Source organism: Copadichromis virginalis, linkage group LG12 (assembly GCF_057382275.1).
Source record: "Copadichromis virginalis isolate Kocher_CV1m ecotype Utaka linkage group LG12, C_Virginalis_male_GT1.1, whole genome shotgun sequence".
In the NCBI taxonomy this organism is placed as follows: Eukaryota; Metazoa; Chordata; class Actinopteri; order Cichliformes; family Cichlidae; genus Copadichromis; species Copadichromis virginalis.
The window spans coordinates 26561475-26584666 of NC_140629.1; the positions used below are offsets into that span (position 1 = coordinate 26561475).

Below are 23192 nucleotides of genomic sequence, written 5' to 3' on the forward strand. Positions count from 1 at the left end.
TGGCGCATGATTCAAACTGTACTCTTGATGCATGCAGCGCACTCGCATTCCTAATGATGTTGGCTATAAAGTTGCATAAGGTTATAACTACAGCTGCACTTTCCAAGAATCTCCTGACTCTTACAGCAGATAACATTCTCGCTAAGGTTCATAACTGAACTCTGTGTGTGACTCTTCAAACTTAATCCCAGGATATCACTGCATTGGGACCAATCAAATATATCTCCTGCTGACTGACGTAAGGAAGAAACTTTTCGACTAATGCATCTGTAACAGCGCTTATCTGTCCTGAATTCCACAGTCTCTCCTTCATTATTCGATTAGAGTACAAGAGTTCAAGGGAGGTGACGGCAACATGTTTTGAGAAAAAACAGGACTCCAAACTGTATTGTCAAAGTATCCCCACCTCAGGCGTTAAGCTGTACTAGATGTCTCGATACTGACAAATGTTATTGCAACTATAGTAAACAAAAGTTTTGTATAGTAGTAAAAGTCAAGTGGATGCACTGTCCCAGTTCCAAAGCAGCCAGTCTCAGACAAATGGCTGTGAGCCTATTAGTTAACTGTGGCTCAGCATTATTGTTTACAGAACGCAGTACTAAATGGAAATATCTGAACCACTCTGGGAATGAAGGATAAAATGCCAGAGTCCAGGTGAAGAGAGACGGCGATAATCAGAGACGTCCGTCCAGCTGTCTGTCTCTCTATCTGTGAGTCTGTCAACTCACTAACAATAGAGTGGCAGTTATCAGAAGGCTGACTAATGCTTGTTAAAAACACTTGCCAATGCAGAGCTCAGAGGCCCCGAGTGGAGCACATACCAGCCATAACTCATGTGTGTCGTGCATGTGTGTTCATCTTTATTCATCTATCAATCCATTTGTTCATCTACCAGCCTAAAGGTGCTTAGAGATTTTGGAGAGGTCTTTGTCTGAGCCTCCCTCCCACCTTCCAGCATCCATGCCAACTGCTGTTCCTCTGCAACTGTGTGGAATTATTCATGGATTAATGTTGGTGTGGAAATGTGGGGAAAGAAAGCACAGAGCAATAAAGTCCCACTAACACAAGAGGGGAAACAAGTCATGGCTCTTCATTTGCATTTTGATTTCACACATGAAATGAGCTGCAGCAGAGAATATCTACACGAGTCAGCACTGACCATCGTAATCAACTGCTTCTTATAAACACATTAGGATTTTTTAAATTTACCTTCGCCTTATATGTCTATTGTAGTTATTGAAACAGTTCAGTGAAGTTAGGATGTCCTGTTGTCAGTTCCAATGCGATAAATCAGCATACATTACCATATTGCCAGGGCCATATGGGCTATAATATAAGGGCAAGTAATAGTGAACGAAACCGAGTAGTCTTCAGGAATAGTTCCCTAGACTTGTTGAGGGACATCAGCCCTCTTATTTTGATGCTGGCTGCCTTTTGTTCTGCTCTTTGTCAAGATGACCCTGCACTGCTTTAGTATTGTTGAGACTCTGAGGAGGCCAATCCATGACTGACAGTGTTCCACTATCTGTTTTTCTATCCTGCATAGGAAGTGTCTTTGAGATCAGTGCCGAAAAGTCAAGCTGTTGCTAAACTGATGCCTTCTTCCTGGCATTACACGGTAAATCAGAATCTTATAGTACTTTTGTGTATTCATAATCCCATCAGTTTTGACAAGATCCTCAACACCACTCACTGAATTACAGCCTGAAACCATGACAGAGCGTCCACCATGTTTTACAGGTGGGTATAGACACTCACTGTTTACCTCTTACCTCTCTGACCTCCACTGACAACAATGTGAACCAAAAATTTGTATCCATCACTCTATAATCCCTGTTGCCACTAATTTTCAATCAAATTCTCATGTAATTTATCTCAGTCTTTTCTCCCTGCTTCCTTTCTTCCCAGCCATCCTTCCACTGAGACCATTTCTGATGAGGCTTCAGTGAACAGCAGATGCATCAGCTTAAGGATCGAATGACCCTCTAAGGTCCTTTGTCAGAATTTCTGCCTATTTCTTAAGGATGTGATCTTCAGATACTGTTTATCTGCTGTAGATCATTTTTCACGCCTGGCAGTTCTTCTTTGTTCCTCCATTTATCTATTTTCCTCAGATTTTTTTAAGAACACGGTCTGGCTTTTTAAGGATGAAATATGTCAAGTTTCTAATAGTCCTTTTAGAATCACCTTGTAAGTGCAAAATTATGATTTCATGCCTATGAAACTGTGGCATTTCTTAATAGAGTCGACTAAACAAATGGGGAAAAAAATCATCTGTTTTTCAAGACAAAGCATGAAAATAATAAAGATCTATTGCACAAAACCACTTTTTAAAAAGATTAAAAAAAAAGATAAAAGATAAAAAACAAAAAAAAGATAAAATAATAAAATAAAGACAATGCCTTTACACAGAACTGTAGATCAGACTTGATCTTAAAAAGTCTGTCTATCTACACTCTCCCGAGTGTAAGTGCTTGAAACGTGTGCCTAACAGCGGACATCTTAGAACAAAAACATTTGTGTTACTACAGCCCTGCTTTCCACACTCTGAGGCACTTACAGTCAAAAAGCCATCAAGACACTGCTAATTCTATAGCTATCTTAAGAGATACAGCCACAGCCAGCCTTAGCTAAAGATACAATCAAAGTCATTCTTTTAATGAGCTGTCATCTTTATCATTTAGTCATTAGCTATTAGGTAAAGCAACATTTGATCAAATTCAGTCATAGATTAAAAAAAATTACCACAAACATAAAGAAGACAAGTTTCTTACTCGTTTAATAGAAACCTTCGCTTCTTTTTGTTGGTAGATATTTTTTACTAAACAAATTTCGCATAATACCAAATTATCCAAAAGGCAGTATCTACATTTAGCGCACAAGTTGTTCCATCATCTGATATGCAGACGACGTGGAATGAATTCAGTAGCCAGCTACAAAAGGCCGCGATGCCACTGCTGTGTAAATCCCCCAAGCTTTGTCTTGTGTATTTGTGTATCGTGTTTGAGTGTGTTTGCGTCTCTCGTGTGCCAGCTCTTCCCCCTTCAAACACACTTGCAATGGAGAGACTGCAAAGTGAGACGACAGCTGATATAATTCTGTCCTGGGAGGAATGTGTGTTGTAATAACATTCACTGGGGCGACTGGGATGCTGAGGATTTATCAGTATTTTGGGGTGACTGACTAAAAAGCTGTTGGCCTGCTGTATCCATGGTGACACAGTGGAATAGTCACAGCAGGATAACAAAAGACTCCTTCACGGCGTTAAGATATACAAGGTGAAGCCGGTGGTCAGAGTGGAAAACACAAGTGCGAACAAGGATCGGGAGTGGAAGGGTACGCATGTGTTCACGCTTACGCTCATGGACAACTGGACGGATGTACACACCAAAATGCACAATGTGTGTGTGTTTGTGTGTTTGTGAGGTGGGGCGGAAGCTAAGAAGTGTTGACAAATTTCCACAAATTTCTGGGCAGGAAAGAGAAGTCAGCTGGGTGAAAGTCACAGACACAAAGAAGAAGAAAGAAGGGAAGGAAGGAAGGTTGCATTAACCTAGCGAGTTATCGGTGTTTGTAGTGATACATGATGTATGTTATGTGCGTGTATGCATATGTTTATAATTTCAAAAGGAAGATAGACTGTCATGTCCAAACATGGAGCCTTGCTGATCAGACAGCACTGAAGCTTAGTGGGTGGTCTGGCTTACACCAGGCTGAGTACATGTATGTGAACAAAGGGAAGAGAGAGTGTGTGACCTGATGTGAAGCAGCTTTTCAGTCACTTTTCTAATGCAATGCAATTCGATGTTGGGTTGAACAAACAGGTTTGCGGCTTTTGGTTGGTCAACTTATTGTCAATCTCAGTTTAAGGTAACCAGTCTGGAGAATGGAACCAATAAATGACTTCAAAGTTGTTCTGGTTGTTTTTAATCTAATTGAGACCATGACAGAAACGACTATATTCTGCTGCATTCTACACAACGTCTGCTCTTTGCAAGCATCTGCACGCACAGCATGCTGACACCAAGCCAGTGAAGAATCCAACACTTAAGTGATGTAAACAGTAGTGTCATGAAGCACTTTCTCTAGCGAGTAATTAAGTAATGCGCTGTGCTACGAGTGATGTGTAGTACTTTACTAAAACAATTACAACTCAACAGAAACAGCAGGTTCAAGAGATAAGTAAAGCAAACAGGACACTAATAGCACCCAGCTTCTAAGAGTAACTCTAGCCTGAGTGGCAACTATTTAAAACAATCTTTTTTGCACTTTTTTGCACAAAAGGATCTACTGATCTGTCTTGTTACAGCTTAAGGTCCTTCTATGCTAAATTAATGTGTCGGTTCATGCTATGCTGATTGGTTTACAGGTGAGTTGGGACAGGGAAGGGGTGTGACTTATGTTTCCCGGTTTCGTTTTCTCCCGCTCTTTACTTTTTCTGTATTTCTAATTTAAGTTGTATTGTTTATTATGTGGTCCCTTTTAGGTCCTTGTCTCTGTGTCCTTCCCTCAGAATCTCCCAGGTAAGTCAGTCTTGTCCTCATGTTTGTTTGCCTGTCAGTCTCCTAGTTTAGTTACCTGTTTTCCCAGTCGTTTCTCTGTGTGTCTCTCTCGTCCCTCGCTCTCTCGTCTTTCATGTAGTAGTCAGTTTGAGTCTTATTGTGTGCTTCTTGTGCTTCCTGTTTTATTTTGACAGTCTCTTGTCCTGTGTCTGTCGTGAACTCCTTCTTGCTGTGTGTCCTGAGCGTTGTGATAATTCTCTGTATGTCGGTTTAGTGTCTGCCCTTAGCCTTCTCAGTTTTGTTATGTATCTATAAATTCAGCAATAAAGATTTCGTTAAGTTCAGTCTTGCCTGTGAGTCTGCACTTTGGGTCCAGTCCTGCCTGCCTCACACAGCGTCACCTGACATGTTGTTCTCCGTTGTTGAAGCGGGTCCTGAGATTAGCTGAGTGGGATTTGTCACAATGTAAAACACCTAGCCAGTTAGCCAGGGCTTTTTAAACTCTGCCTTCCTGTTGACCTGTGCTCCCTTCACCTGTAGTGATGCCTGTGTCGTCACCATGTTCAGTTTTGCACTACATGCATTTCACATTTGTCAGAACATCCAGCATTGGCTGCTTTGGTGGGCCACAATAAGATAAGAAACACTTTATTTATCCCATATTTGGGAAATTCTTGAAGAATTTTTTTCCCTTGTGTGCAATTTATAAATTGGTCTTGGGATTCCCTCCTAGTGTGTAATTAACCTTATATGGTACGGTGGTGGCACTGTGGGAGCTGAACGGAAGCTGACGTTTAATTTGTTGTAAAAAAAAAATTCCTTTTTCAGGGTGCTTATGCTGGCCTTTGTTCTGCAGCTGGACGATTGAAGTCAAGAGCTGCACCACAGTAGACACCGTATCTACTGGAGTGTTTCCCATGGTGGGCTGTATATTCCCATTTGGGCTTCTTTGGGTCAGAGCTGTAGTGTGAATGGCCAAATAATAACGTGTCATGCAACATCCTGCTGTTACAGCCTTCCTTACACTGACCTGGTTTCGAGCCACTGTTCCATCCACAGGGTCAATGTACTCGAAGTTGTCAGCCTTCTCCACGCTGTACATGTGGTCCCCTACAGCAAACTTCTGGCTGGTGAATGCTTTGTCTGAGATTACTGCCTCCAGATCTCTCATTAGGTAAAAGGCTGCACGTGGGTCCAGACCTTCATAGTCAAACCTGACAATCATAAGATGCACACAAGATTTATGAACACACGTAAGACTCAATGAGGTCATGAAAGCAGAAAAGGGAGAGTTTGCTTATGTTAGGTACGTTCAGTTTTCTTGCCGCATCATCTTACTTATGTTACCGAAAAGGGCTCTAAATTGCAAGAGATGTACCACAGAGATTCTGGGGACACATCTTGTATAACCTGTCCATCTACTTTATGTGTTGTGGGAAACAAGCATCAGTTTAGAGAAGCTCTCTGTGGGAACATAAAAACTACTGCAGCTATCAGTGGGAAGACTGACTGTGGCAGCTATCTGTGCCTCTCACAGGGGAGAAGTTAAAATAAGAACGAGTGAGAAGGACTGGAGGGAGGGGGGTGGATTAAGGTGAAAGCCAGCGAGGCATATGCGGGGTCGGTAAGGACTAAGACGAGGTGAAGAGAAGTTATTACTGAAGTTAGTCAGCATGTATTCACACAATCATGATGAAGGTTCTGACGAAAACTAGTAAACGAGTGAGAAAAGATTTGAGGTAACCACACGGCATTAGCTTGTAGGCTATTTTGGATGTGTGACAATCACAGTGACGTTGTAGGATCAAGTGAATAAGGTTTCAGTCACACCAGCTTAGAGGCCAGTCGGTGATCATCTATCAACCACTCATCGTGGGCTGTCCGTAGTCTGAATGGAAGTTACAGGCTTGCCTACAAACACCATCCAGCTACTTTTTGAGCTGCTGTGAAACTGTAAAAATGCAACACAAACTGGAAACAGGAACCATTAACTTTCAAAGTAAAAGATTCTTGAACAACTTTTGCTTTGAAGGCAAATCGTCTCTATTTCTGTGTCACACTTTGTCAAGTTTTACTACAGCTTGGCTAGAAGTTTACGAGTATTGAAAACCAAACATGAAAATGCTTGTGGCTACCAGTGCGGCCCCCTAGCCTTCTAGTAGATGCACATGTGTTATCAATTTCAAAATCCTAGGTGACTCGCTCTGAGAAATTGCATTCATAAGATTTTCAGAAAAACTGACCTCTGACCTCTTAAGGTTGAGGTGACTGAGATTCAAACTGACCCCTGAGTTTTAGTACATGCACCTGTTTGCATGGTATAATTTTGAAAATGATATATCGTCTCATTTTGAAGTTATCGCATTGACAACAATACCACATCACCCTCCAGGAGCCAGTATCAACTACTTGGGAATAAGCCTTTTTTAATAGCAACGTGTGGTTGCATCGCACCATAATATAGCGGATGAATCTCGAGCAATGTGCACATGACGTCACATGAGAAACCTCAATAGATACACAATGTTTTGATTACTTAGCTGTTTACCTGCAGAAGTAGTTACGCCCAAACCTGGCCCAGTGTTCTCTGACAATCTGCTCAACGCCTTGTTTCTTGGCTGCCATAATGGACAACCACACCAACACGGACCACAAACCGTCCTTCTCACGAATGTGGTCAGAACCTGGAAGAGAAGGAAAACGTGCAAAATTCAACATCTCTGTGTAAACTTCTCTTAGTTATTGGGGCTAAACTTCCATAAAAATCTGCAGTGGAGCTAAATGTGGCCTCATGCAAGACATTGAAGGTTATTTTAATTTTGGAAATTATGATTAGCCCTTTAGCTCAGTGTAACACAAACATTAGAAACAAGGATAAGCAGTTAGCATGGGTCTGTATAAGAAGTTGTTTATACTTTCTGCACTGTTGCTTACATGGTAGCGCAGGTGGTCTACCAAGCTGAAGTTTGGCATATTTGTCACCAGCTCCTCCAGTATACGTTTCAAATTATCTTTGGACAAGATGCTGAATCTCAGTCTCAAGGTATAGATAAAAGTGCTATATGAATAGGTTTCTATGAGTAGGTGAATGAGCTTTGCAGTAGAATGTAAGGCTCAAATTCAGTAGAAAAGCCCTACATAAGTACCATTACCTAGCACAGGACTTCCACTAAATCCAGATATACGGTACCAAGGTAGGAAAAACATGTTAGTTTGGAGTTAAGCTAGCTATTTTATCTAGCTTCTCATTTTTTATAACACCTCAGCTAACCATCTCCTAGTAATAGCTGCATGTTCGACTTGATTTTACTATCTGAATCTTGTTACAGTAACAATGAATTAAAATTATGAACTGTTACTTTATCAAAGAAAGGGAACAATACTTTCACCTGCAGTTTAACTAAAGGGAATGTTTATTGTATTGACCAATTATTAATGTAACTGTATAATGGTGGGTTAATTTTAATCTACAACATTCAACTGAATTCATTCACAGATCCAATTCGCAACAGTTGCCTCGGGCTCTTGGAAACGTACAAAAAGTTGCAACACAAACAATCTTTCCTGCCAGCCCAGAGCAAACATAAACTCAAACAGAGGAGCGCATCACACCCACAGTCTCCTTCACTGGGGAGCTTTCGCTCTGTTCTCAGAGACAGCTGCACTGTAAAGGTATGTGTTGAGGTTAAGCATGTGTTACATTCCCCTGCTTGAGCTTTAAATGGAAAGTGAGCTGTTATTTTAAGCTGGATTTATATATATTTTATAAATCGGAAAGAAAATAAAAACTAAAAAGCAGTACTGTGTCTGTTTTACTATTCCTCTCAACATCTACACTAAAAATAAGAACCTAAAGCTTTATGTCCGGCACATTAGGAAACTGGCAGTTGTTATTGTTAAGTCCCTGCCTCATTCTCTGTGTCTTTGTCATTCATCTTAACAGAAAAGGTGGCGGAGATTGACACCTAATAAAAGACATCTAATATCTATGTCAACAAAGCTTAACCTGATGTGCCTTTGTTTTCAAAGTGACACCAATAAAACCCACAAAGTTTGACATAGCTCTCTAAATTAGCACTGTTCTTGCTGCGTGTCTCAGAGAGAGCAAGAGTGGTGTGCAGCTCTGATGATTTACTATCCAGGGCTCCCTCTGAGCTTTTTTGCCTTACATGGATAGATAACGAGTAAGCTCCCATAGTCCTCTCTGAGTCTCAGCTCCTTCCCTTTCTCTCCTCCTTCTCGATACTTCTCATATTTGGATTTGCTCGCCATCTTCTCCTCCGTTTGCAACAATCATGGGTCTTTTCTCTTCTGTTCACACCCACTGGCGTGTTTCTTTTTACTTCAAGTTATAAAATGTTAAATGTGTCCTCTCTAGTGAATACAAAGGGTTGAGTAGTTGAAAGAAAAAGAAGCAGAGGAAGTCACAAGGAATTAGAGAACAACGACTAAACTTTGGGTGAGGTTCGGACTGTAGCAAGAGGGACACGCATCTAAAATGCAAGCCTATACATGTCTGTATTTTTATGAATTGTTTATACTTTCCGGCGTGAGTGCGTGTCTGCATTAGTATTCACAAAACGCTACCACTGGAGGAGTGTCGGTTTGTTGCCGTGATTCAGGGAGCCCCTGTCTCCTTTTATAGCAGAAGAATGGGGATTATTTACACATGCAGTCAGGGTCACAGCCCTCTCATCTATTAGTTGACTCTGAATGGAGCTATGAGCAGCCAGGATGCACTGCTTATACACGTAGACCTCGAACAGACTGGAAGAGAACGGAATAGGGAAATTTTCACAGACGCCCATGTTTAGATCAGAATCAGAATCCGAATACTTTATTAACCCCTAAGGAAATGATGTGGCCACGGTTGCTCCAAGACAATAGGAACAATAAAAAGTGAAAAGATAAGAAATAAACATGTTTATAACCAGCAAAAAATAAAAATAAAATTACAGTTGTGACAACTGGAGTCACATTATAAATCACGTTTTTTACCCAGGGTTATTAGATGATATTATTCCAGCTCTCATACAAATAGATCACCTATTCTTAGAGGTGACAGGTCGGTAGTGTTTTGTCTTTTGGTTGCATCCCAGCAAGCAAAGTAGTTCCAAAATAAAAGCTTAACCATGGTCGCCGAGGTTACCACGACATCAGTTGGAGGTATCACTCAAACGTCGTCAGGATGTCCTCGTTAGACTTCCTATCAAGAGAACTTTTGCAGTTTGAGTCCACCTGCTGTCACACTGAGGATTTGATTTTACATTAGAATGAAAACATTCCTGAGTTTTTAATAGGGACACTGTGAACAAAGAGGGGACGACTGTAAGAGTCCGATTTGTTAAAGTTACCAAGCGACAAATTAACTTGAATTTAAAAGGGCAAAACCATAAATAGCTTAAAAGTGTTACAGTAGTAACTAATATACAGGAATACTTGATAAACCGTTTGCAAGCCATATTAGTTGTCCTTTTAAAAAAACAAAAAAAAACAAAGACAAATCTATTTAATTTCTTCTTTACAATAATCTGATCTATGTTTCTAACTTTGTGACATGCGTCCATCTATGGTTCAGTTTTTGACGTCGTACCCCGACCAGTTTTGACCAGGGAGATTCTGGTCTTCAACCATGTTTGCTGGGATGCTAAGGAATGAGCTGTTGAGCTGATGGGGTTGTTATGGCTCAGGAGGGGGAGTTGGTCGTCTACCAGTCAGAAGGTTAGTAGATTGGGTTCGTCAGTCTGCATGTTGAATTATCCTTGAGCAAGCTACTGAACCATGAATCCCGCGATGCATCAGTCGGATTGGCCAAAATGCCAAAAAATTAAAAAATATCGTCTTTAAAAATAACTGTCAAGGCTCTGTGTGCGGGCAGGCGGAGAGGAGGATCCAAACGCAGGACTCGAACATAGATTTGAGAATCAAAACCACAGCTTTATTGCTGGCCAGAAAACAAAACATAAACCAAACATGAAAACACAAGCTGGAACACACAGGCACGGTCTGAGGGTGAACAGACGTTAACGACGCGACACTGACATAAAGACACACTGGGTTTAAATACACTGAGGGAGTCATCAAGGAATTAGAGACAGAAGGGGGACACAGCTGGGAGAAATAAGACCTAACGAGACAGGGAGAGCGAAGCCGGAATACTGACATCAGACAGGAACAAGAACCTTCAAAGTAAAACAGGAAACAAAACACACTTTACTAAGACACAGACTAGACAGAGACAGACTAGACGCTGACCAAAGTCTACTAAATAATAATCATAATCACAACAGTATCAGATCATAATATAAAAAAAACACCAAGATAACAGAAACACCAAGTACCAGAGAAACAAAGGAAAATCCATGATGCAAAAGTACCAAAACATAATGAACTCAAAATACTGGGTCCAACGGACCCAGAACCGTGACAATAACACTTACAAACAAAACAATAGAGCAAGAAATATTACGAACCAGATGACCATAAAGCTTTTAAACAAACCCTAGCATTATAAATATTAACTGACTTGACTTACTTAAAAATGTAAATGTGCAAAGTAATAACGTGTCACGTGTCTTACCCTGTTAGGCTGGATTTTGTTGACTTCTTACAGCTCAGCTTTTTTGGCAAACTTAGACTATAATAGTAGCCGATTGGCAGACAAAAGTAGCAAAAAAGACCAAAATCGTAGGGAAAAATGTAAAGGTTTTTTTTGTGGTGGTGGTGGTGACTGTTTCAGCAAGTTCTTGCTGCACATTTAGCAGCAGCAGCTGCTGGCCACTGCAGTCCTCTAGTGACAGCTTTGTTTGCAGGCACCAGTTGTTGCTGAGGGGAAAGGATGCACATACTCCCACTCACATTTTCAAAGATAGTCCGGGGATTTGAATGAGCGATCCTCTTTTCACAATCTAACCAGCTGATCCTGCCTTGCATTTGCATTCAGTAGAGATCTGTACTCATAATATTCAGCAATTTCAAATCTCTCTTTATAAAGGCAGTGCTTTTTTCTGTTTGGAGAGTAAGTGAATGTGCTAGGTCATACCTGTCCCAAAGCTTTCCTCCCCACAGACGGAACAACGCCCAGAATCCATCAGGTTCCCGAAGTATCTCCAGCCTGTGGGAGTCTCATACAAGGCCAGTTTCATTGCTTTGGCAACCCTACAAACACGCAGAGGAGAAAAGTCAGAAAAACTGCCTGTACACGCGATGTATTTGCTCACATACACACAATATATTCATCTAATATCTAATAAAATCTAACATCTAACATCCCAGGTCTGATGTAGAAACTAGCTTACACACAAAAACTCTGACCTTTGAAATAAAACAAACCAAATGCTGTATGACAAGCGCAATCTGCCAGCAGCTCATCCAATAACTTAATAAGGCAAAGGGAGTAGGAACAAAGTGAGTTAACCTTTTAGTTCATGTTTACTTAGAACCTCAGCCGTGTGCTAGCATAGCGAGAGGAGAAGATGGAGTGCGTGTGCGCGTGAGTGTGTCTGTGTGTGTGAATACATGTGTATGTTGGGGTCACGTGGAGGGGAAAAAAGATGCCAACAGTTCAATATGTGGGAGGAAAGGGAGTGCAAAGAGCCAAAGTGGAAAAGAGCAAAGAGAAAGTCTAATAAAAGTTCCCAGTTGCAGATTACAAAATAGAGAGTAACTCATCGATTTACTGGAACTGCAGTGATGCGATAAGAAGAAAAATGCACACTTTATGGTAAATGGATCAGTACTTATACACTGCTTTTCTACTCAGTTTGAGCACCCAAAGCACTTTCTGCTAGACATTCATACAGCACTTTAAACTCATGGTTCAGCATCTTACCAGAGGATGCGTTACCACTCAGACTGGGGGGAGGGCGGGGATCGACACACTGACACTGACTTTTGATTGGTACTTGAGCCTTGAGCTTTCATTCAACCATTTCCGCAACTTTTGGTTTTACGGCCAACAAATGTTTTTGTTTGTTAGCAGGATTAAGACAATTTAATATTTGCGTTCTTGCTTACAGCTTGATATAACTATCGCTTGAAGAAAAGGTTCGGTCTTTGATCCTATTAGAAAAGTTACCAGCTCAAGCCTGCTTAGTTTAGTTTTAGTTTTAATGTTTAGTTTGCAACAAACATCTCCACAGCAATCATTGCATAATATATAAACACTTTACAGGAGAAGTCTAAAAACTGCAGAACCAAATATTTCAACCAACAAAACAGATTTTGCAGCCAAGGGAACAAATACATGGATACCAGCATCTCAAATGCTCGTACTGTGGGATGTGGTGAGAGTTCATGGTGCAATACTATAAATGTGAATATGGGTGAGTTTCAAAATTTTTAAGTGGTTTTATACATATACACATGCATAAAACCCCCAGTGCCCTCCGCAGCTGTTTACAAGAGGATGGGATAAATGACCAAATAAGAGTAAACCAGCTTTATTCCCCCACCCTGGGGAAGAAAGTGCTGGAATGGAAAGACTGGCATTCCTAAAAGAAAACAGGAACTCTGAACTTCTGACGAGCATTTGATGTTTTGAACGGCACGTCCACGGCCAACATAAGCACTGACACTGACTGTAGCAGTGCTCGGCTTTCATGCAACGTTGCAAAAATGTAGCGTCCGAACAATGTGAGAATAAAGCAAATCGTGCTTTCTCAAGTTTGATGATTGCACCAACAGAGCTTTGCACACACACCCATGCATAGCATTCACATCCATACATCCTCAGGGATAAAGCACAAACAAGAACAGGTTTTAAGATCAAATTTCCAGTTCCACTAAAAGACAACTTCTTGAACACACAGTGCTAGAATGACTGTACAAGTGCATTTAAACAGATATAATAAAATGTCTCAGGATAACCGGGATGTTGGATTCTTCTGACGAGATTTAAAAAAAAAATTTTTTTTAAAAAAACCTGGCAGATTAATACGTCTGGAGACACAAGGAATGAAATTGGAAGGCCTATTTAGAGCTGCAATCCCCTCGTGTGTAGGTGTGAGCCGTAAACTGTAATGCTCTCCAGTCAAAGTTCATTTTCTCACACTAGTGTTGACAATTTACAGGCAAGGAATCTAAAGTCGGTCACATAATATACAGTATTTTTAAATGGTTAGTATCAATCAATTATTAGCTATATTATCCTTCCCTGTGAATACCTTCTTTAGGGTATTAAGGAAGTTCTATTTTTGGATGTTGATTATTTTGATGTTTACTGTCTGTGTTTTACTTACATTTAATCTTCTAATATACATGAAGCGATGAGCAAGTCCTGCCTTGCATGTATGAACAAAGCTAAATAACTTCATTCTAGGATGTGACAACACTGAGCTGCAGTTGAGGAAAGTTAGAGCAGGTCTGTCTTGAATGGTTTGGAAGCTCTGCTCCGACAAGATTAGAGCTGGAAAGAAATTTCATAACTGAGCAGGTAGGAGGTATGTCCACTTTCCTTCATCTCAACTCTCTGGAACCTCTGTTGCACACACGCTTACAATATGACCCACACTAAGTAACCTTTATCTTGCACCTCAGTAAATCCCAGCGGAGGGGGAAGGTACAATGAGTGAAGATGTTTCTCTACATCCGTGAAGTAAAATAAGGCCAGCTTTTGGCTTTGGCTTGACATTTTACCAAACATAGCCTTCAGCACCCTCACGCCTCAGTTTGGATTTAGGGCTCAGGCTAAAAGAGCAGCAATGCCGGAGCATTACTTGAGCTTGACCCGAACCAATAACCCTTAGTAGTCAAAGCAGAAATGCAATGTTAATTGCTGATAATGCTGCCACGGAACTCAACGCTGAACTTCTTTTTCTTCTTCTTTACGCTGCTCTCTTCAGGGGGCACCACAGCAGATCATTTGCTTCCATATCCCTATCCTTAGCAATCACACATTCTTCTCTGTGATCTTATTCTTCTCCTCCTGTCGACATCCTTTGTCCAATGCATTTACTGTCCATCTTCTGAGATCTTCAAACCATCTCAACTTTGGCTCTGTTACTTTGTCTCCAAATCGCTTAATCTGAGCTGTCTTTCTGATCTACTCATTTCTAATCCTATCCATTCATCCTGGTCACTCCCAACAAAAATCTAAGAATCTTCAGCTCTGCCACCTCCAGCTCTGCCTCCTGTTTTTGGCAGCACTACCATCGCCACACCACATATCATATATCATATGTATATATATATTTACAACCATCTTGTAACCCTCCCCTTTCACTCTTACTACTACTATCAGTCATAAATCCCCCCTGACACTCAGTACATACTGTATATTCACCTTTCCATCCTCCTCTGTCTCAGTTGTACACAGATTCTGTTGCTTTCATTCCTCCACCTCCACCCCTCCAGTCCCTCATCCACCTTCACCCTACTCTCACTGCAAGTCACAATGTTATCTGTGAACATCATAGTCCACAGGAATCCTTCTCTGTCAACCTGTCCATAATCACTGGAAACAAGACGGGATCTTGAGTCACTCCCTGATGTAATCCCACCCCGACCCTGAAGCCATCTGTCTCTCCCTACCTTCCTCTCTTGGCATTTTATTCCATGATTTTTCTGTTAGTTCTCTACAAGTCAGAGCTGAACATACTTTAAAATTAATTTTAGCATAATTATTGGAAGTGGTCATAGCTATTTTGGAGTGCCAATCTCAACATACCTTTGTGACATAATGTCAAAACAGTTTTCTAGGATTTTGCAAAGCTGTGTCAAGAATATATTTGCTATCGATCATAGTAAATCAGGCGATAAATGTGCTTGTTAGAGCAATGTTTATCTTTGCCTGCCTAGTTCTGTGTTCTTGATGCTGCTCTCCCTGCCTGACCTGATTTAAGTGGCCTTGTATGGCGTTACCCGGCACAGCGTCGAGGTCAATTACTCCTAATGTTCTCTGTCAAAGTAAATATAAAAGGTACTGTGTAAAGGTTTTAATCACTTTAGGTTCTTATTCATCATGCAATACCACTAGAGAGAATTAGTGGCTTGGTTTAATTACTAATTCTTTCCTCAGCACAAAAACAATCCCGATGACCACAACGCCAACGGTCATTAACAGCTTTCTGTAACTGTTTAGCTATAGCACAACATCAAATATTTGACCTTTCTACTTTGCCGTGCTAATCAGTAAAAGAGCTCACATTTCATGATCGTAACACGCACACCAGTGGCTCAATCCTACATCCTTCCATCCCTGGAACTGTGAAAAGAGAGGCAGATGTTTCCTTTACCAACATTTCCCACCCACTTTCCCTTCCTCCCTCACCGCGTCTTGCATAGCATGTGCACAAAGACATAAAATCACCCACGCACACACTCCAACCAAAGTGATAGATTTAAATCCAGCCTCCTGTCCACCTGAATCCAGTCAGTTTCCTTTGCTTATCTGAAAACAGTTGCATTCACTTTCTCTCTTTCTTTTCTGTTAACACACACTAACATACACATCAGCGCACAGAGTATATACACCATCGCATTTATCAAAGCTTTTATAACACAGTTTGCTTGACTTTAAACACATAGCAGGGAGGGAACCTCAGTCTAAACACTCAGAACACAGATACACACGGTCTCCTAAAACAGCCCACACTTGGACAGACTCCAGGGTCCGACTTCACACTACTAAGCACTTCAACACTTTCTCGAGTTTATCAGGTTCATGCCGTTATATACATAACATGAGTGTGACATGACGAACTCGTGTCACGCTCATACGAGCGGCAGTTGTGAAACTAAGAGTGGAACAAAGTGACACTGGTCAGCAACAGTGTCATTAATTACCAGTTAAGTGATCACAGATTTGCAGATGTAGTCAGACTAATCAAGTGAAATCATGTTAAACGTGAAAAAAATCAAAAGCCTGTGTTATGCAGTTTATTATGCATGATATTATCAGTGGGTTAAGTATTATCTATAAGGTTGCTTCTACTTCCCAACTAAATTAAAGTTTCCAGTAGATAAATGCATACTATCATCAATACAAAAGGGCAAGTGCTCAGAAAGTAGACAACGAGAGATAAAGATAATATTAGAAGAAGAACTGAAAAGCGTGTGTTGGAGGCATTGCTTCGCGCTTCAGGGTTGCAGTGGGACATGTGACATTTGTGTCTTGGGTATCAGCCTGTGTGTGTGTGTGCGTGCATGTGTGTGTGTGTGTGTGTGCGCGCGCGTGTTTGTGTGTGTGTGTGTGCATGTGTGTGATGAGGCCAAGCTGACTGGGGAGCCAGTGTATGCAAACCTTTCAAGCAACTCATTCAGTGTGATTATTAGGGCTCAACATCATAAGACATGACCTTAGGCAAGGAGTAGTGCAATATCAAGGGATGCAGTCTGTGTGTTTGTCTGCCTTAGTGTGCAACAGCACCATGTAAATAAAGATAACCAGCAATTCTGTGATGTAAAATTCCAATTCGCATACAATGGGGAAATAATTATTTGATCCCCTGCTGAATTTGTAAGTTTGCTCGCAAAAAGTTATCCTTCTCTAATTTTTATTGTAGTTTCATTTTAATGGAGAGAGACAGAATATCAACCAAAGATCCAGAAAAGAACGCAGTACATAACAGTTATAAATTGATTTAAATGTCATTGAGTGAAAAAAGTGTTATCCAAAAGTAAAAATGACTTAGTACTCAGTGAAGAAACCTTTGATCACCAGATTTATTTGCTGCTGCTTGGCAACTCACAAGTTTAGCTCCCTCCACTCATTTTCTATAATGTTGAGGTCTGGGGACTAGCATCTAAGCCCCTCCATGACCTTAATGTGCTGCTACGGCGTTATGTTTTGGGTTACTGTCATATTGGAAGACAGATTCATGACCCATCTTCGGTATTCTTTATGAGGAAAGGATCAGATAATTTCTTTGTAAATTAGCAAACTTACACATTCAGGAGGGGGAATGACAAAATTGTTTCTCTTACTGCCTCTAAGCATCTCTCACAACTGTGAAACCCAGATGGATCAGGGTTGGTAATAGCATCACTTCATGTGCCTTTCAGCAGTTACACACAGTAAAGGATTAGTTCTTTCACACACATAAAGACACACATGAATAAATGAAATAAATTTCACGGATGCTGTTTAGATTTTAAATCACACATGGTGGTTTAAGAAGACAGTGTGACACATCACTGCCCACCACAGGCCTCTCTTCATCAAGTACCCTTTTAGGAAGGAGTCTTTTGAGCTAAGAGTAACTTCATCGGGATAATGTAAAATATTGAAAATAGTGATTTACTTTCTTAATCTCGTCCAAATGCTTTTGGAAGTCCATTACCTCACTTTAGTGCATCTTTAATGTGTCTAGTTCATGGACACAAAATAAATATGCACCTATACGCTTCTTCTGGTAGAGGGTCAGATTAAATAAATATAGGCAGGGGTCAAAAGGAGGTTGTGTTGAAAGTTACTAAAAGGGAGGATGAAATCTTTGCACTTCTATAAGGTCTATTATTTATAAAATATTAAATCAGGATGTTAAATGTTTTAATGTAGTTAGGTAGCACATTTTAAACAGCTGAACTTCATGACTGCCATCCATATACATAGTCTTTAGCAACTATAGTAGATTCATCATTCATCAAACGGCTCCCTTGAGCAGCATTCTGCAGAAGCGTCAGCGAGGTGCTGTGCCGGGATCTCTCCTGCTGGAACAATGTTAATGGAGATGACTTTGGCGGTGATCACGTCCTCTCACTCACCACCCTCTGCTTAGCTTTACCCTTACATAACACACAGTATTTATAGGGGGGTGAGTAAGTGTGTGTGTGTGTGTGGGGGGGGGGTGATCTCACAGCTTTATTCATAGTGGGTGTCGTCCCTCTCCGGAGACTGGACTGATGCAGGAGTTTGTAGGAAGAGTGTGGGTGGTGTTATAGAACTTCTTACATCTACTGATTGTGTGTGTGTGTGTGTGTGTGTGTGTGTGTGTGTGTGTGTGTGTGTGTGTGTGTGTGTGTGTGTGTGGTACCTATCAAGGGCAGCACTGGTGGCCATACTTCGAGCAAATCCTTTGACGCCATACTGTCTGAAGTAGGGGATGGTGGAGAGGTTAGCACCCATGATGGCCACTGAGTCCGATGGGTTCACAAAGAAGCCATTTTCTCCAAGGATCATGTATCGGTCCTGAGAACACGACAAAACCATAAAGTGCTTTGTGAGTCCTGTGTAGTTAGTTAGCATAACTGCATTAATTAACCCTTTTTATAGTACATGTATTGCCAACAACCCCCACAAAAAGACCAAAACAAATTGCTTAATTCTCCTCAGGCCACCATTGTTGTATGTCCCTTCATTACAATGAATATAGCAACTCTAGTTTATTTTGAGTCGGTCCCCAGCACTCCATCCTGCTGCCGTAAATACTTTTGAACTCTTAATGACTTAAATAGTAATGAGCTGAATTCTGCTGAAGGGATAGGAAAGCTGTCACATTTAAGACACTGATTAGAACATTGTTGGTCTTTTCATGAGCGTTACTGATAATGAAGAAACATAAGAAACAACATCCTTTAAGGACAAAGTGTGTTTGTATCACAAACATTCACATTACTATAAATGATCTTTAGTAGACGGTTACAAAACATAGAACAGTACAAGTAACAAATTCTCAGTACTATCCCCCCACCCCCCAGGATTCATTATTACTGTGGGGAGCGTAGAAGATATCGGTTACTATATATCCCCAAAAAAGAAACATCCACCCAGTATGATAATAACCACCGGTGCTAATCACAGTGGAGATACCGATCCTTGGGGGAGAAACAGAGCAGATGTGATGTAATTCTCCTGATGTTACACTACTAAGCAAACAGTGTGTGCCTGTGTCTGTTTATACAGAATAAATGTCTATTGGATGACATTGTGGAAAAAGTGAGACGCCCGTTGGATTATTGTGCATGCACTGCAACTTTGCACCCATTGCCTTCACTCCTGAAATCAACGTGCAATTATAAACAAATAAAAAATAAATAAGGATTTCTCTGCTGCCTCTGGCTGGAGTCAATATCTTGGATTTAGCTTTTATAGCAATAAAAGTCAGCTAGGCTTAAAGAAATGAATGAATAGATTGTGGAGCAACATGGCATGTAAATACCACAAAAAGGATCTATTTAATTATTTAATATTATGGATTATTAGAGATATTATGTATGTATGAGAACTAAAACAGCCACAGCCACTTAAATATGTTCTTATATATGATCCCAGCGCACACTCAGGTCAGTATTTTCTGTTTCTTTTTAAAAATATATTTTTAAATGACTTATTAAACCAAATTTTGAAGGATATTTGCAGGAGTCCAAGTTACTAAAGATCTCTTCATGCATTTTCCAATCCCTGTATTTTAATTTCCTTTTAAGCCAAATCCAGTTGAAGGAATACTGGACAATTCACAGGGGGCAGCTCATAATGTTCTTTAGGAACATCCTCCTGTGCAGTACAGATTAATAAGACCTCAGAAACATCCCTAAAATGTACAGTAAGTGATTTCGAGTATTACCTATTAATTTTTGCGCACTTCTTCCTTTGTCCTGGTTAATAAGAGTGTTTGCAGTACAACACAGATCAAAATAGGTTTTAGTGGAAAATTGCCGGTCATCCTATTGCATGTTATTTTATCCAGTTTTTGAATAACTTGGGGGTCTGTGTAAACGTTTCAAATGTCGCCTTAAATCTGTTGTTTTTTTCACGGTTGTTTGTTTTTTAAGGCAAACAGTACTGAAGCAGCTTTCCCCTCAAGACAGCCCAGAAGACATCCTACATGACTTTTGTCATTGTGCAGAAAATAATTATCTATATGTAAGAAATTGGTTCTACGGTTATGTAACTTTCTCCCTGCTCCCTTTTTTCCGGTGTAAATTAGTAGCCAGTTGTCAAAGGATGAATGTCCTGGGCAGAGGTAAGCTTAAGATTACAATTTTTCTTTAATAAAACTTTGAGTTTGAGTTCTTTAGGTCTTGCGCATGTTTCACAATATAAACAGTGAAGCCTTTCTGTTTCCTGAAATAATAGAGGGCTTTTAATTTGAAACTTAAACAGGAAATCTTGTTTGTATAAAGCGTTTACTGCGGTAACCAAACATTAACAGAGGTACGCAACACACTCTGTGATTACTGAATTACATTAAAAGCCACTTCTGGCCATTCCCTTGTCACAGTGGATTGCCACAGTAGGTAGCACTGTTGTTTTGTTTGACTTGGCAGTTTTATGCATGATGCCTTTCCTGACAAAACCCCCAAAGTGGATTTGTGTCTTCAGGTAGAATTGTACCAGCAACCTTTCATTTGTGAAGCAAATGTGTAAACCACTATTATATGGTACACTTGAAAGTATCAGACCATGGGTGCAGTGCTTTTCAGCACCACTACACCCATGTAGTCTTGAATAAATGATTGCACATTCTGGAGTAGGACTTCAACCAAATGGCTTACCCCATCTGCATCAAATGCCGCCCCAAAGCCAAAGTCGCCTCCTTTCATGGACTCTACCAGAGAGGTGGCATAAGTCAGGTTGGGCTCAGGAGGTCGGCCACCAAAGTCCTCCAGAGGTACACAGTTTACAGCAGAGTTAGCAGGAGCTCCCAACTCATCACACAGAATCCTACGTACATAGGGGCCCATCACTGTAACAAAGCAAAAGGTGAGTAGAAGTTAGCAGAATAATATGAATAACAGTAACTGCAGTGCAGGGCTTACAGGACGTATGCTGATGAACTGACCTCCGTTCATGGCATCTATGTGTATTTTAGGCTGATCTGGTCCTGTGAGGAGACTTTTAATGGCAGTGAAGTCAAAGATGTTTCGTAGCATTTGTAGATACACTTCAACCGAGTCTACAATCTCCACTGGATAGAGACAGAAGAACCTGTTAGTACTGGATGAGAGTATGTTTTTTTTCTGTGCATTTTGAGTGACAGAAAGAGGGGTTCTACTAGCATCACACAACAGGAAAGTTTGTAGCAATGTGGGGGAAAATCCACGCTTGTGGATAACACTGAAGAATTCAGAATGATGCAGAGAAGCTTTTTAACTAAACATGCACGAATGTTGTACCTCTGAAAGGTTTGAATTTGTTCTCGAGGTCAAACTCCTGTCTTCCGAGCCTAGAGAGATCAATGCGGAGATCGGGGCATATGGCGTACTCCTCGAGTGTCCGGCTCACCTGGTAGATCCTCTCCATCACTGTGTCTGGAGAGGGCCCTGCCAGACAGAGAAACAAAGACAATGAAAAATGCATCCCTCACTGGTGTTACAACTCCTGGCAGTGCAAGAGTCTTTGGATACATGCATGAGTTTACTTAACTGCCCATCCAGGAGAAGGTGTGGCACAAAGGCATGCTTAGAGAAACTTGTAATGTTATTAAAGTTTTATTTGGTGCCCTAGGTTTTTTACAAATCTAGGGCACCAATCTTTAACAAATCTTTAACAAATCACCTGTATTTGTCAATTCTGATATCACACTCCATTTTATATCATGGCCTAGGAGCCAAGTTGTAACATTAGCATTAATTTTTGCTGTAATATATATATTTTTTAAATCAAATTGTCTCAAACTTCTATTTTTGACTTTAAAATTTCTAAATAAGAGTCAGATGGAAAAGCAAATGTATTTTCTAAATCCTCACCTCCATTTGCCACATTGAACTTGATTCCAAAGTCTCCTCCAGGGCCTCCAGGATTGTGACTTGCCGTGAGGATAATCCCTCCAATGGCCTTGATCTTCCTGATGATGCAGGAAACCGCAGGGGTGGACAGGAGCCCACTGTGGCCAATTACCAGACGACCAATCTGTGCATCACCAATATTAGTGAGAAGCAATAATGGTTTCATATCATGGCAGATATCACCTGGTCTAAAATCATAATATAATATAATATCTTTGTGTTTCAAAAAGAGTCATAATGCTTTATAAAAACAGAATGCAACATATTTGTAAAAAATGTTAAAAATGTTTGTTCCATTTTCAATCAAACATATGCTTTGAATTTTTTTTTAAATCCAATCCATTTGTTTCTCTCCTGATTTCAAAAAGTTAAAAATCACTTCCTGTCCCAAAGAATCTTGTCATTCTGCAGGCGACTAATTGGCTGCCTGCTTTAAAAGGCAAATGATCTCCCTCTAGAAGGATGCCTAAATAACAGAACTACGCCTCTATTTATACTAAAGTGGTAATACCACCAACATAATTCTCCTTCTCTAAATAAAATTGTCCTCACTGGAGAGGAATTTGCTCTCCTGGCATCCTCTAAACATCCGGGATGTTGCATGTGTATATAAAGGACAGATCAGAAAGTGAGGGAAAGCCCTAACAAATGGAATCTTCTCAGTAACCAGTGTTGAGAAGGACAGCACATGCACTGGGTGGGTAGTTGGCAAGTGTTTCTATTATCCTTCTGGTTCTTTTCCTTGCAGTATGACAGAGGATCCCCAGCATGTAGACTTAGCCCTTGATAGATTGAACACCGAGGTGTAGGCAGTGTGTTAGCGGTGGTGGGGGGCAGACGTAGGCAGGAAAATAGAGCAGGATGGATGGAAGTGCTGATAAGGCTGACACCAGAAGACATTTGGCTGGACCAGCAGAAAGAATTTTTTTTAAACGCACTGATCCCCAAAACAAATTATATTCCTTTCCAATTTTCCTTTGGAACTTTTCCAAGCCAACTGCAAAGATCTCACAGCCTAAGAGC

General features: G+C 40.6%; 1 protein-coding gene across 1 annotated transcript in view; it reads right to left on the reverse strand.

Moving 5' to 3' along the window:
* Window positions 1–23192, reverse strand: part of pgm5 (phosphoglucomutase 5) — a 30330-nt gene that overhangs the window by 6024 nt on the left and 1114 nt on the right. The window contains exons 2-9 of the mRNA XM_085475700.1: window positions 22131–22293; window positions 21558–21704; window positions 21224–21349; window positions 20937–21127; window positions 18476–18630; window positions 11545–11660; window positions 7051–7186; window positions 5533–5716 (exon numbers count right to left, since the gene is read on the reverse strand). Coding sequence (XP_085331826.1) covers window positions 5533–5716; window positions 7051–7186; window positions 11545–11660; window positions 18476–18630; window positions 20937–21127; window positions 21224–21349; window positions 21558–21704; window positions 22131–22293 — 1218 coding nt within the window. The remainder of the gene's footprint in view (window positions 1–5532; window positions 5717–7050; window positions 7187–11544; window positions 11661–18475; window positions 18631–20936; window positions 21128–21223; window positions 21350–21557; window positions 21705–22130; window positions 22294–23192) is intronic.